Source organism: Salvia hispanica, chromosome 4 (assembly GCF_023119035.1).
Source record: "Salvia hispanica cultivar TCC Black 2014 chromosome 4, UniMelb_Shisp_WGS_1.0, whole genome shotgun sequence".
In the NCBI taxonomy this organism is placed as follows: Eukaryota; Viridiplantae; Streptophyta; class Magnoliopsida; order Lamiales; family Lamiaceae; genus Salvia; species Salvia hispanica.
The window spans coordinates 38,873,037-38,888,349 of record NC_062968.1 but is presented as its reverse complement, the minus strand read 5'-3'; the positions used below and the strand labels follow the sequence as shown (position 1 = coordinate 38,888,349).

Here is a 15,313-nt window from a genome sequence, read left to right as displayed (position 1 = left end):
TTTCCTTTATTGAACAAAAATGACATTTTTATTCATAAAATTTCATCCCTAAATGAGTTATCTAACCTGCCAAACTTAAACTTAATATCTAATGGTATAGGACTGGTCTTAGCTAGGTATTTGAATATTACATGCAGTTTAACATGACCCATAGAACCTATTATTATACCGAGAAGTTAAAATTATTTAGACCTAGAAATCGATCATTATATTAAAGTCCTAAAGAAACTAGCTCGTCGAAATATCCACCTCATTTTTCTCCTGGGATGGGTGCAGTAATTTCGCTAGAGCCTCAACCTTTCTCTCTATTATATGAAGCTGTTGAAACCTCTTTGACTCCTCTCCAATATTTACAGTTGTTAGTTTGGAAAATGCCTGCAGTGCTTTCTCAGTTGCAGCTTCCAGATTATGCAATGCTTCTTCACACGACCTCACGATTTCCAATTCTCCCACTCTATCGACATCAAGTGCTTGCTTGCCTCCACTCTTCCAGATTCTCAAGTTCAACGATGAGTCACCCTCGTTGCCAACACCAGGGATGTCACTGGAACCGGCATCCTGTAGAGATTTACATGATCACGTTGATAGTGATTTTTCAATGCAGCATCGAAACAGTGCAGTTTTTAATGGCATTACTGAATAACAATCGACTAAGTTTTTGTTAACTTGTTCTAAAAGATTTTTTCACATTTTTATTTTTCCTGTTTTTGTTCATGCAGCTTCTCAAGTTTCTTTTTCATGTCACATACCTTATGGGAACATATGGATGAATTTTTTGGTAAAAAAGAGGAGTCAGTGTTTGGGGATCCACCAACGGAATCTTGAGCATGCATGCATAAAGAGCTCTTTCTTCCTTCAACATGTTCTCTTCGTACAAAAAATCCAGGAGGGTAGTTACTCCTGCTCATTGATTTTCCCCTTTTTGTCTGCAAGAAAAATGAAATTGTGGCACTTCGCTAACTTAGCCACAATCAGTGGAGGGAGAGAAAAGTGTAAGCATATCAGTGCTAGAAAGAGGGGTTTCCTCCTGTAAGACCATATGATTTTCTTATTTCAAACCTTCTGCTCTGCAGAGAAATTCTCAAAATTCATTTTGTAGATCTTTTGTTCTTCATCTGTGGCAGGAGAAAAGCTTGAACTGTCAGTCCAGAACTCATCTGCACAACCATTCTTGCACTTGTCCAAAGGTGCATCGTGTAAATTAGCTTGCTCGCTACTCCCAGAATTGGGTTCTGTAGGAGGATTTTCAATGCTGGTGCTTGGAGAAGAAAGCTTGATGCGCTTGTTAGTAGTCTCTGCACAGTAAAGAATTTAGTTCCTTCATGTAAATCATAATGCCCTTCGAAGACTCTTATCTGATCAAATGCATCTAGAGAAGGATATGACCTATTGACTACCAATGGTAGTGTAAGTATCTTACCCATACATCTGCTGTCTGTCGATGATCGCTGAATATTTAGGCCCTTCATCGTACAGGTTGCAGGGGAATCAAGTAAATCCATGCAAACAGTATGTATTGTTAACCATCGAGCGTTTGATGCCCTGCTACTCAACCAAACAAATAATGTTAGACTGCCTTATGAAAGCAGAATTACCCTTTAAAAGCAAATAAGTTGTCATCTCACTTGTAACTTTCTAAAGGACTTGGAGATAGACTGCTTTCTGTCTCCGAGAAATGTCTGGATAAGGTGCTAGAATAATGTTGGCCAACTTCTTCATTATCTTTAGACAGACTTTGTGATTGGTGACATACAAAATCTTGTTGTGAATCAACCTAAAGACACAATTCATAAGAAGTGAACTGCACTGTTATATAATTTCCATAAGCATGGTGAATTAGTGAAAATAATGTCCATTAATATAACTTTTTGCAAGGTGATTCAAACAAAATGATCCTTTTCGTCCAGAAGACACTTTTACAACAAAACAAAATGAAAGACGTAGATGTTCTACCTTTGATGAATTGGAGTTGTCCACAGGTACTGAATTTTCAGTAACTTGATGTTGTGCCCATTTAGGAAGTCGTGATACACTGAACCGAAATCCTGTTTTCTCCAGACTGGTTTCGTCTTGGTATAACGTGTCACTGGACCAGTGTTTAACATTTCCATTTGCAGATTCTTCTTTGCTGCAGTCTTTTTGCAGGAGGTCAAATTGATTGGAGTTTATCTGATTAAAAGCCACAGGAATATTTATGCTTTCCTGTGGAAATTCACTAGAGATTCTCTTAGATCTTTGCAACATTTTTGAAGAAAGAAGAGCAGGGAGCTTCCAGACAAAGATACAGCCATCAGAACCAACCTGAAGTGAGTAAATTTCAGGAAAAGGGCAATAAAAACAGAGCACGACATTTGTCCTGTATAAGTATACAATATTGGAAAATATTGCAATGTCCGCTTCTTTTGCGAAGTTCGAGTAAAAATGACTTACAGAGACAAGATGCGAGCAGTCAGATAAAAAGATGACTCCTGTAATAAGACCACTGTGCCCTGTGGCTTGTGCAGCCATCTCCCCAGTTGCATAGTCATAGATGTAGATGCATCTATTAGAGTAAGCGCAGGCTAGATAACTGCCACTTCCATCGACCGCAACCTGTAGTCAACATCTAAGATAAGGATATCTGGATGGAACTTCTTAAAACTGTGAAGGCATACCTTTATTGGGTCACCAACGTCTCCATCGTGCTGAAACCATCTAATTAGTTTTCCGGATCGAATATCAAATGCATTTATCTTCTTATCCTGCAAGAATATGATGTGGCCAATATAATAGAACAATCTCACCAACTAATCGTGATACATAACAATTAATTGTATAAAAGTTAATGAATCCTGATAACAATGTTTATAAAGATCCGTGTTCCATTCATCATTTCAACAGAAAATCTGAAGATAAGGGACATCCTTCATAATTCTTACATCGCCAACTGTAACTGCTACATTCATTGGATGATCAACAGCCACATCGTTAATGATCCCATTAGCTGCAATTCTATGAAGGCAAGAAATTTTACATCCTGCATCACTGACATTCAGACTATGAAGAACCAGGGACCTACACCAGGAAACAAACAGAAATGTCAGTTGGACATACAAAAACAGAGCATTAACCTAAAGTTTATCTTTAGGTGTGCCGCAACCCACATGCAGCATATTACATAACATTACCATCCAACAGTTAATAAACATAACAGCAACCAGTTTCAGTTAACAAAACAATGATGTAGACTCCACAGTCCTTGTGCAAACATTCAAACCTACATGGAACACAAAGTAACTTTATGTCCATATCCTAGCCAATCAGAGGTCCAAAATCACTCAGATGACTCACCTATCAGCACTGCAACTGAGAATCTCACGACCACTTCGGCCAACCTTTGCTACAGTAATGCCAGATGAGTGGTAATCAATACTTCCTTGGAGATTAAAGTTCCTGGTTCATAGTATTAACGAACTCGCGTTCAGCTATTTTACCACTTGCAAAGAGTTTATAATGTAAAAACTAAAAAAAATTAACCTGGAAACATCAAAAAGATTGATAAGTCCATCCCGTCCTGCTGAGGTAAGAAAGAGGCGATTTTCTAAAGCTTCACTAGAAGGAAAATCATCCTTGCCTGCCAAGTTGAAACTCAAGGAAAGAACTTCTAGACTATGAGCATCCTACAAGTACCCACACACAAAGAAAGGTACGAGGCGAAGGATGAATATAAATCTTTTTAAATATAAAAAGTGAAATTATATTCTGGTAATATCATCTGCAATTTTGAATTTTGCAGATGAATGCAATCATATATGTACCTGAATGAACATATATTCAGAAGTGTGTAAATTAAAGATATGGATGTTTCCCTGGCAATCACCTGCTGCCAGGTGCTTTCCATCTGAACTAACTGCCATTGCTCTAAACCCGTGAGGGGAAATATCTTTTGCAACAGAGTCGCGTTCAAAGATGCCAGCACTCACTGCAGCATGGAAAAAGAGCAGACATGATGAATTCTTATGAGCAAAAGGAAAAGCTTAGATTGTTGGATCAAAAAAGGCAAGAAGTTAGAAACCACCTAAACACACGGCTCTACCAGGGCTATCACCCCCAGGATGAAACAACCTATTATCTGATGAGGCAGACTGAACAGTAAGATCCCACAACCGAATGATACCATCAGCTGAACATGTTGCGAAAGATAATCCACCAGAACAGCCTTTAGCAACACAATACAGAGATGGATCGTGCAGATTTTCACATGGAACATTTTTAACATCCCATATGCATCCACTATGTGAGACGAGCACACAACACCTGGTAGCCTGGATAAGATAGGATTCCGTTACTGCAATAAGTTCAAGATTGTGTCTTCAGGGATCAAAATTCAAAATTATTAATGAATAAATATTGGAGATAAGATTGAGAAAAATAAAAATATCGTAAGTACCTTGTGCACATCATTAATATTCCATACGTAAAGGCTATTGTCATTATAAACCACCACTGCAAAGTAAAAATATTGCTTAGCAGACTGCATTGAAAATTTTCAACAATAAAGAACCGTAGTAACTTGCCAAGCTTTTCAGAAGTCGAAAATTGACAAGCAATGGCATCTGGAAATGCAGGCAATGTTTGAAATTCAACTTGGCCGCTTTCTGCTTCACAGTCTATAGAACTGGACTCTTTGCATCTTTTGGTTTCAAGTCCACCAGCATATTCAAGAGAGCGGGAGGCAAATAGTTTTACAACTCCATTATTGCATGCACAAGCAACCAAATATGAGGATGCCGATATTGCATAACATTTCTCGACCTGAATTGAAACATAAAATGGGCTATATCACAAATGACTGTTGATCTCGTAGCTATTTTCCAAAATTGGTCTAAATTAATTAAAATCTGATCCAGAAATCCAGTTGTTCCAAAAAAGTGGTGGCAATGATAGATTCAGACATTCAGTTTCATAGTTGACATTGTATATGCATCAGTGCATGCAGTTTCGCTAATTAAATATAACAAACCCCCACGAGGAACCTCGTGGGAAAGTGAGTTATTTTTTTATGTGATAGCAAAGCACATGCTTGTAGCCTTGAATTGAAACAGGCTTTGTTTGACGATCCATCAGAAGGAGTTAACCACAGCACAGGTATACTTTTATTAGAAGAAATACTATAATAAGTTTCCAAAATGAGACAATAGACAATTCAAACAACCATTGTGCATCCATGATCCCACTATACACCGAGCATTTGATAATAATACATAGGTCAGCTCAAATTTTAAGAAGAATATACAGGAGTAACAGATGTATGATGTATCTACCTCTAACTCCACTGATTTATTGACCTGCAAGCCAGGAGATACCATGTATAAAGTCCCTGTTGATAAATACAAGTGGAGAAAATTTATCACTTAAAAATTTTACTTATCAGAAAAAAGTTTCTCATTGACTATAAGTTTGTTCTTGCCTTTATTGGTAACTGCATAGAAAGGAATTTGCTCAGCAGCCTGATTATAATTGGCACTACTGCTCTTACACCTCTGAGATGTAACAGCTACAAATGACAATTCCTTGGGACCAAGATCAACTTTCCTCAGAAAGGTTAGTGACACAGATCTAGTAGTCGTACGAGACACTGGTGACCACCGAACTCTCCAGAACTTTAGCTGATTCTTCTCAGCAGCAACAATGAACTTGCTATCTGTTGAGAACTCAATGGATGCAATAGGAGAAGAAACTGAAGATGATTTAACTCTTGCAGCTAAAACCTTATTTTGCCAATCCCAGAGACATATATATCCATCACGAGGTAATCCAGCAGAGACCACATATTTGCCTGTAATTATTGGTAGATGGTTCCATCAACAAATAATCCCGAGTGAATCAAACTTTCCAAGCATAAATATAGTACGATTAAATTCAACTAACCATCAGCAGACAGAGCAATGCATGCCACGCTGTATGTGTGGCATTTGAACTCGCATTTGAAGGCTAAGGTCTCACAATTCCATATCAGTACTGCAGGTTGCTGCCCTGACTGGAACACCAAATTAGATGCCAAACGTGAATATGAATTACTACTTGAGAAAAAATAAATCTATATTATAAAACATCTAAAAACTTTTTTCAGTGTGCAAATTCATTTCTTTAACAGAAAACAAGCTGACTAATAGTAGTATTATATTGCCATATTTGTTAGCAATGGTTAATAAATTGCTTCTCCACGCGCACGCTATCGAATGTACTTGCTGATATGTAGCTTTATAAAAAGCCTTAACTGAGCCAACATCAATTTCCAATCATATTCTAGTTTCTTTAATAATTACTATCCAAAAAAGGTATCCACGGTTGATAAAAAATCTAGTTAGGCGCAAAAACACAAGACAAATTCCAAGTGAGCTACCAAGTAGAAGAAATAAGGCACACGAAAAAAAACAAGGAAGGATGTGGCTAGAAACAGAGCTTATACCTCGCCTGCTGCAACGATACCTGCATTGCTCGATAAAGCCACGCAGCTCAATGGTTTTGGAACTCGATTCGGCGCAATTAAATGTGACTGAGTACCTGAAACTACATCGTACAGCACCACCACACAACCGGCAATATACGCGCATTTCGAACTCAAAACGCTCGACGACAATCCGTTCCCATTTTTAATAGTTAAACCAATTACTTCCTCCAAAATCAGCTGCAAAAGACGGGGGTCCGAACAAATCATTCAACTGATTTAGAAATTAAACAAACAAATAAAATCAAATAATGCCGAGGAGATTGGTTAATGCAAACATTTTGAGGCGCATTTGGTTTGCTTCGATTTCTGACTCGTTTCATGTTGTCCGGCGTTGAATCAATGAAAAGCCCTAGCAAGAATACAGTAGAACGGTGGAACCGTGGAAGTAAACTATGTATGGATTTGTATGTATTTGCGGAGAGAGAGGCGGGATATCAGTGTGAATAGACAAAATCAATTGCATTCAAATTTAATTTTGAATTACTCTTTTTAAAAGTTATCAAACAATATTCCATTAACTTTTTCTACCACTTTTATTTATAAAATTAAACAATTTCTTAAAACTCGAGTAAGTAAAAAATGAGATATCTATTGATGAATGGAGGGAATAATCCTGCTCCGACATGTGGTGTTGTTGGGAGGAGGTAATGAGGCTGGGATAGGTTCGAGGCCACCAGAGGGGCCGAGGCCACGCCTGGGTGTGTTCGGCCCGACGTTGCGCGCTCCCAGGAGCCGCACAGTTGCGGCCCGGCCTAACGCTGTTGGGCGCTCAGGCGAGACTAGGACCCCAATTCATTTTTTTTTAAATTGTTTTTTTTTTGCCTATTTCAACTCCACGACATTTTCATTCCTTTTCTACATTATTCTTATGAATTTTTCGAAATATAATTGTTCGAAGTTTTCAAATTTTTAGGAATTACTCCCTCCGTCCCTAATAATTCGTCACCATTTGACTCGGCACGAATTTTAAGAAATGTAATAAAAAAATTGAGTTGAAAAAGTTGGTGGCATATGGGTCCCCTACTTTTATATATTAGTTTTATTTTATTATAAAATGTGAGTGTGAATGAGTTAGTGGAATGTAAGGTCCACTACCAAAAATGGTAAAAGTGAAAGGTGACATATTTTTAGGGACGAATGGAAAATGAAATAGACGACAAATTTTCAGAGACAAAGAAAGTATAATTTTTGAATTTTTAGGACTTGTAATTTTTAATTTATAAGGTTTGTAATTATTTTTTAAATTTCTAGAGTTTGTAATTTATAATTTTTGAATGAACAACAAATTTTTGAAATATAATTGTTCTACATTTTCAATTTTAAGAGTAAAATAGTTTGAAGTTGCGAATAATGCTAATTAATGTTTACGGCCTGAATTGGGCCTGGATGGAGCCTGCGGATTTGTGAGAGTTGTGGCCTGATGCATAAACTGAGGGGAATGATAACATGGAAGGACTTGGAGCCTGAATCCGGCAAGAAATTGTGGATGCCCTAATAATGTCCTGACCATTACATTTTTATTCATCTATTCAACCATCAAGTCATCACATCTTTATTTTACCATGCAAGTTGCAACGTTCCAATTCATCAATCTCGCTGCTACACACGTGACATAACTTTCATTGGTGCAACAAGATTCAAGTTTTCGCCTACAAACACAATTTTGATAGTGTGACATCGTTTTACTCCGAAACTTTGGCTTTGTAGAAATCTACTTACAAAAGCAACAACTCCAAAAGAAAGACAAGAGATTGTGATGTTTACTTTACAGGCCCTGATTAAATATCAAAGACAAGAACTAGGAACTAAATTAGTAGCCATATATATGATCTGAAATGACAATTATATGTAGGCAAGATCTGTTTCCACAAATGCAAACAAGAGTAGTCATTATTGAAACAACTCATAGTATTGTGATCACAGATTCACAATGCATTGCAAATAAAAAAAATATGTAGGGTAGGCTTATGTGATCACACAACAAATTGCAAATTGCCTTGAAGAATGAATGCAAAGCATCTCAGTAGAGGCGCAGCACACTTCTTGCAATTGGCTGTGAGTTTGTCGGCTTGATCTTTCCCGTCCCCCCTCTCCGACTCCCCCTCATAGGTGTCAAGTAAAACCGGAGGAGGCCGTTGTCAGCGTTTTGGGGCGAATATCTACCACTCCGATTCTTCTCCAACACCAACTCCTTCCTCTTCTTCCCGTTCCCATACATCTCCACGCTCGATTTCCTACCACTAGCAAATGGAGGAGCTCCACCATTTCTCCAGCTCACACTACTATTGCTTCTATACATATTCTTGTTGAATCCGCCTCCCCTCGTCTCCTGCCAAGACTCAGAGAGCGACCTCTCCACCCCGTTAACCCTCGTGTACTTGGCATCCTCCTCATCCCCATCCTTGTTCCCACCGCTGCGTCCCTGCATAAACCTCCATATCCTCCAACTCCACCTCCTAGACTTGTTTGTCGTCTCCTTTGCCTCAACCACAGACTTGATATCCCTCAATCCACTGCTCAGCTCAAACGTCTCCGACAGATCATCTCTCATCGAGTTTGAGTTTGAGTTCGAATCCACCAACACTTTTGCCACATGGAAGGAATCAGCAGTGGCAGGTGAAACCTTGGCATTATAAGCCATCTTATGCTCATCTATCTCAGCAACAACGCCCTTCCTAATCGAACTAGATCGATCAAGACTCTTCCTCCTCCTAGAGGAAGAAGAATCTAGATAATACTCCTTCGTCTGCGATGACCCCCCGGGCACACCTTCATCATCATCACCACACTTTTTAGTCGGCTCCTCCACCGGAATCTGCATATCAGGGCGTGCATCCTCCATCACAGAGACCATAGGCGCCATTCTCGGGAAACTCCTCCCAATGAGATGGCCATCCCAAGATGCACGAGGCTCCTCAAACGAGTATCGTGCATCGTCAAAGCTCATCCTCCCGGCATCAAGAGAAAACCTAGGATCTATGTCGCAAGATCTCCTCCCAAATCCATAATCAGCAATCTCAGACTGAGTCTCCCTAAACTGCCTCGAAATCGGCTTTTCGACAGGCAATGTAGCAAGGTTTTCGCCATTGCTCTGTTTTTTCACCTTGTGTTTCCTTCTCCAGTTATTCCATTTCTTGCTGAAAACAGATGCAGCAGCCCAGATTTTCCCTCCTGAGCTCTTCTTTTCCTGAGAATTGAGATCTATGTGATCCTTCATGGCCTTCAGATTACTCAGATCAAACACTTCCTCTACAATTTCACCGCTAGTTAAGCTTAACTCCACCGATTTTCTCGAACCCTCCAAATGGGAATCTTGAACAGGCCTAATCTCATCTCCTTCGTCGTCCACGAGTGCAATACTTGTTCCCTCCTCTACAATTTGAGAATCTCTGAAACTTTCCCCATTTTGGACTTCTCCGACTACACAAGATTCGATTTTTTTGGTAATTTGATGGGTTTGATTGGACGAAAAAGAAGGAAGGGTGGAAGCAGAGGTTGGGTTGTTAGTGGGTTCGTGGAGCGAGAAGAGCGTGGAAAGAGAGCTTCTGGCTCTAACGTCGCAGGATTTTCTCTGAGGCTCGAAGGATAGCCCTAAAGCTTCATTCTTGGATGCGGAGAATGATTTGGAGCGGCGGAGTTCGGGGATGAAGGTGGTGGGTTTCAAGGGTTTGGGAGGCGGGGGAGGGGGGAAGTTGTTGGGCTTGGAGCTGGACGAGAAGAGGGACTTAATTGCGGCAGCGGCGGCTGAAGAGGGGCGGCGAGAGGAGGAAGGGGTGTTGGAGGTGGAGTTGTCGAGTGTGGTGAGGCGCTCGCAGAGGCAGGATGGGCAGAATCCGGTGAATTGCTCGATAGGGTGGAGATCGCAGCTGAAGGAAGACCGCGGCGGAGGTGGTGGTGCAGTTGGGTCTGCAGAAGTGGTATTCATATGGAGTGAGTGATCATGTTAATAACCTACGCCAGCATTGGCAACATCGCATTTGCACAATGTGTGTGATAATTCGAGAGAACCTCAAAATGTGACTGTGATTGGGATTGTGTCAAGTGTGAAGAGGGAGATTGGAATTAAAAGAAAGAGCCAACGAGGAGAGAGAGTAGTAGTCAATTCTCTTTCTACTTTACCTTTTCTTTTCCCCTTTGTGCTTTGCTACACATTACACTTCTTGATCTGTACAGTATTATGAGCGTTTTACCATTTAAATTACTGGAAATAATCAATTGCATTAGCATACTCCTATGATTTAAATTTTGTTCTTTGCAAGTTCATAAACAAAACAGCAAAATGGAGTAGTTTTGATTGTGTTCGTGGGAGTATTTCGATTTTCAGAGATTCCTGTCTGAAAGGAAAAGCAAAAGCACGCCACCATTTACACCTCACTTCTCTCTCAGAAATCTGAACGCGTTTGCATTCTCAAATCGCTTTCTCTACTTTTCCTTTTTTCCCCTTTATTTTGTTTCTCCCTTTTTTGCTTTTTCATGTTTGGCGCCATTTTTTCATCTTATGATTTTTTGCAAAAAATTTTGACTTCATTTTCTCCTTTCCTTTTTCCTGATTAGGGATTGGGGAAAATACCGAAATACTATTCATGATTAGGGATGGGGGAAAATACCGAAATACTGAAATACCGGCCTTATCGTACCGAAAAAAATACCGAAAATATCGAATTTTCGGTATACCGTAACTTTCGGTACGGTATGATACCTTACCGAAAGATTACGGTAAGGTAACGGTATGAATTTTCAAATACCGAGGTATACCGCTACATACCGAAATTTGGTATATACTACAAAAATATAAACACAATTATATATAAAATATATTTTATATATTTTTAAATTATAAAATATATTGTGAAATATAAATATAATTATGAATAAATTATTTTTAAAATTATAAAATATAAGTAATATTCTAAAAACTCTAATTTTCTAATTTAATTGATGCTGAAAGTCAGGTATACCGCAAAAGTATGGTATACCGAACTTCGGTACGGTATACCGAAAATGAGGTACGGTATCGGTATGGAAATTCGTCATACCGAATATAAGGTATACTGAAGTTCGGTATCCGAAAACTTTGGTAAGGTAAAGGTATGACTTTTTCGCATATCGTATTTACGATACGGTATGCGGTATGGTGGTTTCGGTAAGGTATACCGTACCTACCCACCCCTATTCATGATTATGGAAAATATACTTTGCAAATGTAAATTGAAAGAACGAAAAATAACTAATTCACGAAACAGATCAGATTTGTAGTTTGGAATAGTAATTACATTAAACGGGTCGAAAAAATTAGAAATCTTTTTCTTAGTTTATCTATTTCTCATACAATTTTTAGATTTTAGAGAATATTTGAGTTGAATTGGCTGTACTATGTTTTGCAATTTGGGGCTTGGTGTTTCAATTTTATATATTCGTGTAATGTGGATTTTATTTTATTTATTTTAAATTTTTGTTAAACACGAGTATATGTGCAAAAGGAATGAAGGGTCTGTCTGGACATGTGTTATGTGTATGTCGAAATTGTATTTTCTGAAGAAAAAGAAATGACTCTGGCAGCCATTTTAGACATTGCATTTTGCTTTTATCCACTACAACCAAAATAATTGTATTAAATTAATTATATGACGCAGACGTAGTCTGGAAAGATAAATTAGATTAATTCCTAAACATTATAGGTTAGGATAGTGATCACTAATGGAGCCTCTATATAAATACAAATACTCACTTTTTTGGGTAACCACTAGTATTAATTACACCACATATACCTCATAATGAATGCATTCACGATCCTCTCCCGTCAATTTTTCTTTTACTACATATTTGTGAGAGATGCATAGCTTTGGACCTTCACGGGCTTCTCTCCATTACTCGATTTTATTTGGTTAGAATATTAGTATGTTTTTAATTTTTGCCACTACAAAGATCATATATACTGACAGGTACAATGACGGATCTAAATATGAAAATTATTGGATTCAACAATGTGAAGAAAGTCGTGACCAGCGTCAGAAAATAGAGATGATGTGGCGATCACCATTAACATTGGATGATAGATGAATAACAAAAATTAACCTTAATCCTATTAAACTATCACACTCGAAGTCAGATATAATTATAAAGACTAAATTTAATATAGTTTTACAAACAATAAACTTGGTATAACAGAATTCTTTACATTATCAATTCTCTGAAATTTTATAATATTAGACCACAATCCCATCAATCTTAGATCTCAAACCACACAATAATTTATCATTTTTGTTTAAGTTTTTTACTTGTCAACCAATTTTTTTTTTTTTTTGTAAAAGAAAATTTAAAAAGGTTAGATTTTAAACTACTAATAAATTGTATATATAGATGAAAATTAGTTTAGTTTTTGCCTCGAAATAATTTTGATTAGAAGAGTGAAGAAAAACTTTAATAAGTATGTACATATAGTTATAAACATGTTTTTTTTTTTATCTAGAATTAGTTATAAATTGACTGTCTGGTCCATACTTCATATAGCCGAATTATAAACTGTACTATGATCATTATTTATTTACCGTTTTGGGGAATATGATTATTTAATTCAAAAAGCTTATATAGCAAATTGCATAATTTAGACTTTAGAGCAAGTTGGTTTTTGTGTTTTAGACTTTTAGTGATCTGTGAAAGAAATAACCAAGAAATCAACCTCACGCGTGCGGCCCAATGTCACAAATTTATCCGCAGCCATTATGTCTAATAATTGTGTTTTATATTAAGGAGTAGGGGGTGTCGAAACGGGTACCCGCGGGTATCCGCACCCGACAAGTCGGGTACCCGCACCCGATTTCGCCCCCAATGTTAGTCCCGATACCCGTCCCGCACTGTGTCGGGTATAACCGATACCCGAGTCGGGTATCCCGCACCCGACGCCGTGATCACAATCATAATATTCGTATCCTGATTTATTCTCTATGATGTATGCCTCTAATTGCTACCATCATTTTGCTTATAAAGTGTCATAGTAATAGGAATTATTAGGAAAAATTCAATTTTGGAGTAAAAGTTTCGACAAAAGCACCAGTAAAATAAAAAAATTGCATATCGAATAATTAGCTTATTTGTTGTTAACATACAAACATGGTGGCTATGGCCACGCCAGTCTCTAGGCAATTTCAACATTTATCTTCTTTCATGATTAAAATTATAAAAACTAATTCATTCATATAGTTTTATTTTAACAAAAATTCAAGCAATCTAATTTTATTTTTTAACGCTCACCAAATAGTTTTTGGTAGTGATGGTTATGATTGATACCCTAATCACTCACAATGAAAGATCAATTAAAAAATCTAGTGTAATAATGTTTTATTTCATATTTCATATAAGAACTTTTAGCCTAATAAATCTGAATCCTAGGATTATCAACCTAATAAGCATGCCTAAACTAATAATTATATAGTTAATTAGGAATCCCAAGAAAGAATACATAGTGTTTGGCAATTGGCATGTTACTAAAGCTAGCCAATAAATAGCAATTGAGAGGTTAATAGTACTAATTTTTAGGGATTGACAAATATTCCAAACATAACTTTAAATGATCATGGTGAATGTCTCCGGACTCACTATCAAACAAGAAAATAAGCTTTTGATGCACCTCCTATCTTTTATTTTACATAAAATATTAATCTTGTAGTCCCTAATGAATTGCATGAAAATCATCACTCCCCTTTTGCTTTTTTTTTTTGTGTGTGTGTGTGTATAAAGTGATCATTGATCTAAGTGGGAGAGAGAGAACGGACCTACTTGTTATAGACTAAAATCAAATGCATCTCTTAATGAAGTTTTCATTATGTTTAATGGAATTGCATTTTCATTTCTCTCAATATTATTCTACCTAGATCAAAATGGGCCAAAATATGATGGGCCTGTATATTTGGTTGAGCGTATAATGTTTAAGTCATACTCTCAATGGCGGCTCTACCCATATGAATGCCCACATACAAAATTGGACTTCATCTAACGCTACACCAAAAGTTAAATTTTGTGGCCCAAATCAACCAAATATTCAGCTGACCTTCGTTTAATCAAGTAATTTGATTATTGGACGGTTAAATCTATTTTGTTACTAGTACAATAAATCTATTCGTTGCATTTCGTTATTGTAATAAAGATATATTTTCATACAAACTTTTAACACTAATATCCACATGCAACTTTTTATTTAAAGAAAGTCTAGTAATTCACCAATCCTTTGCATTTCGTTAATATAATAAAGGTATATATATGTTCATACGAACTTTAAATATATAATACCATCATTTTTTCATTTAAATGAAAGTCTAGTAATTTTCTAATCCATGACATATAAGTTTATATTCTTAATACTAGTATTAGATAAGAAACTTTCAGCGTTCATATTTTTGCAAATTAAAATAATCGTTTGTATTTTGTCACATACATACTTTTCTAAATTAAAGACTAACACGTGCTCTACATCCATCATGTTAAGTTTCAATATGTGGACTACTTTGTTACCGGTGATACTAACTCATGGCCTCTGAATGATAGGAACCAATCAACCACCGCATGTTTATTAATAGTACATGTTTATTAATATAAACAAGTTCGAATTAACCTATTCAAGTAGTGATTTGTTTACATAGAAGTTAGTTGGTGGAAGAAAAATAATTTTGGGATCGATTACACCTGATCAAAAAGGGATATTCCCTGTTATTTTGTTAATCAACTGATTGATATTTAGATTATAAATTATGATTTGAATATAAACCGAAATAATAATGTAACCAAATCATAAAAATTCACAATAACCAAATACTATCAATTTGT

At 37.0% G+C, this 15,313-nt stretch overlaps 2 protein-coding genes across 2 annotated transcripts; both read right to left on the bottom strand.

Annotated features, from left to right (window-relative positions):
• LOC125220036 (mitogen-activated protein kinase-binding protein 1) lies at positions 1–6,918 on the bottom strand. The gene is made up of 20 exons (XM_048122150.1): positions 6,769–6,918; positions 6,452–6,670; positions 5,911–6,019; positions 5,450–5,818; positions 5,304–5,359; positions 4,557–4,794; positions 4,430–4,485; positions 4,058–4,304; positions 3,798–3,961; positions 3,517–3,659; positions 3,331–3,432; positions 2,919–3,054; positions 2,655–2,741; positions 2,431–2,592; positions 1,954–2,301; positions 1,626–1,774; positions 1,421–1,545; positions 1,060–1,295; positions 750–926; positions 1–558 (listed from the first exon to the last, which is right to left on the bottom strand). Exons 1-20 carry the CDS (start codon positions 6,811–6,813, stop codon positions 229–231), a joined length of 3,498 nt encoding a protein of 1,165 aa, XP_047978107.1. The 5' UTR covers positions 6,814–6,918; the 3' UTR covers positions 1–228.
• Positions 6,919–8,252: 1,334 nt separating this feature from the next.
• LOC125219107 (protein OCTOPUS-like) lies at positions 8,253–10,517 on the bottom strand. The gene has a single exon (XM_048120984.1). It carries the CDS (start codon positions 10,416–10,418, stop codon positions 8,514–8,516), a length of 1,905 nt encoding a protein of 634 aa, XP_047976941.1. The 5' UTR covers positions 10,419–10,517; the 3' UTR covers positions 8,253–8,513.
• Between the last annotated feature and the right edge of the window lie 4,796 nt (positions 10,518–15,313).

Coding starts and splice junctions, on each gene's coding strand:
- LOC125220036 (XM_048122150.1), bottom strand. CDS start 6,813: ATGAAACGAGTCAGAAATCGAAGCAAACCAAATGCGCCTCAAAAT. Junction 5,360..5,449: donor CTATGCAGTTACCAATAAAG/GCAAGAACAAAC, acceptor ATTTATCAACAG/GGACTTTATACATGGTATCT. Junction 3,660..3,797: donor CTGAATATATGTTCATTCAG/GTACATATATGA, acceptor GGGTACTTGTAG/GATGCTCATAGTCTAGAAGT.
- LOC125219107 (XM_048120984.1), bottom strand. CDS start 10,418: ATGAATACCACTTCTGCAGACCCAACTGCACCACCACCTCCGCCGCGG.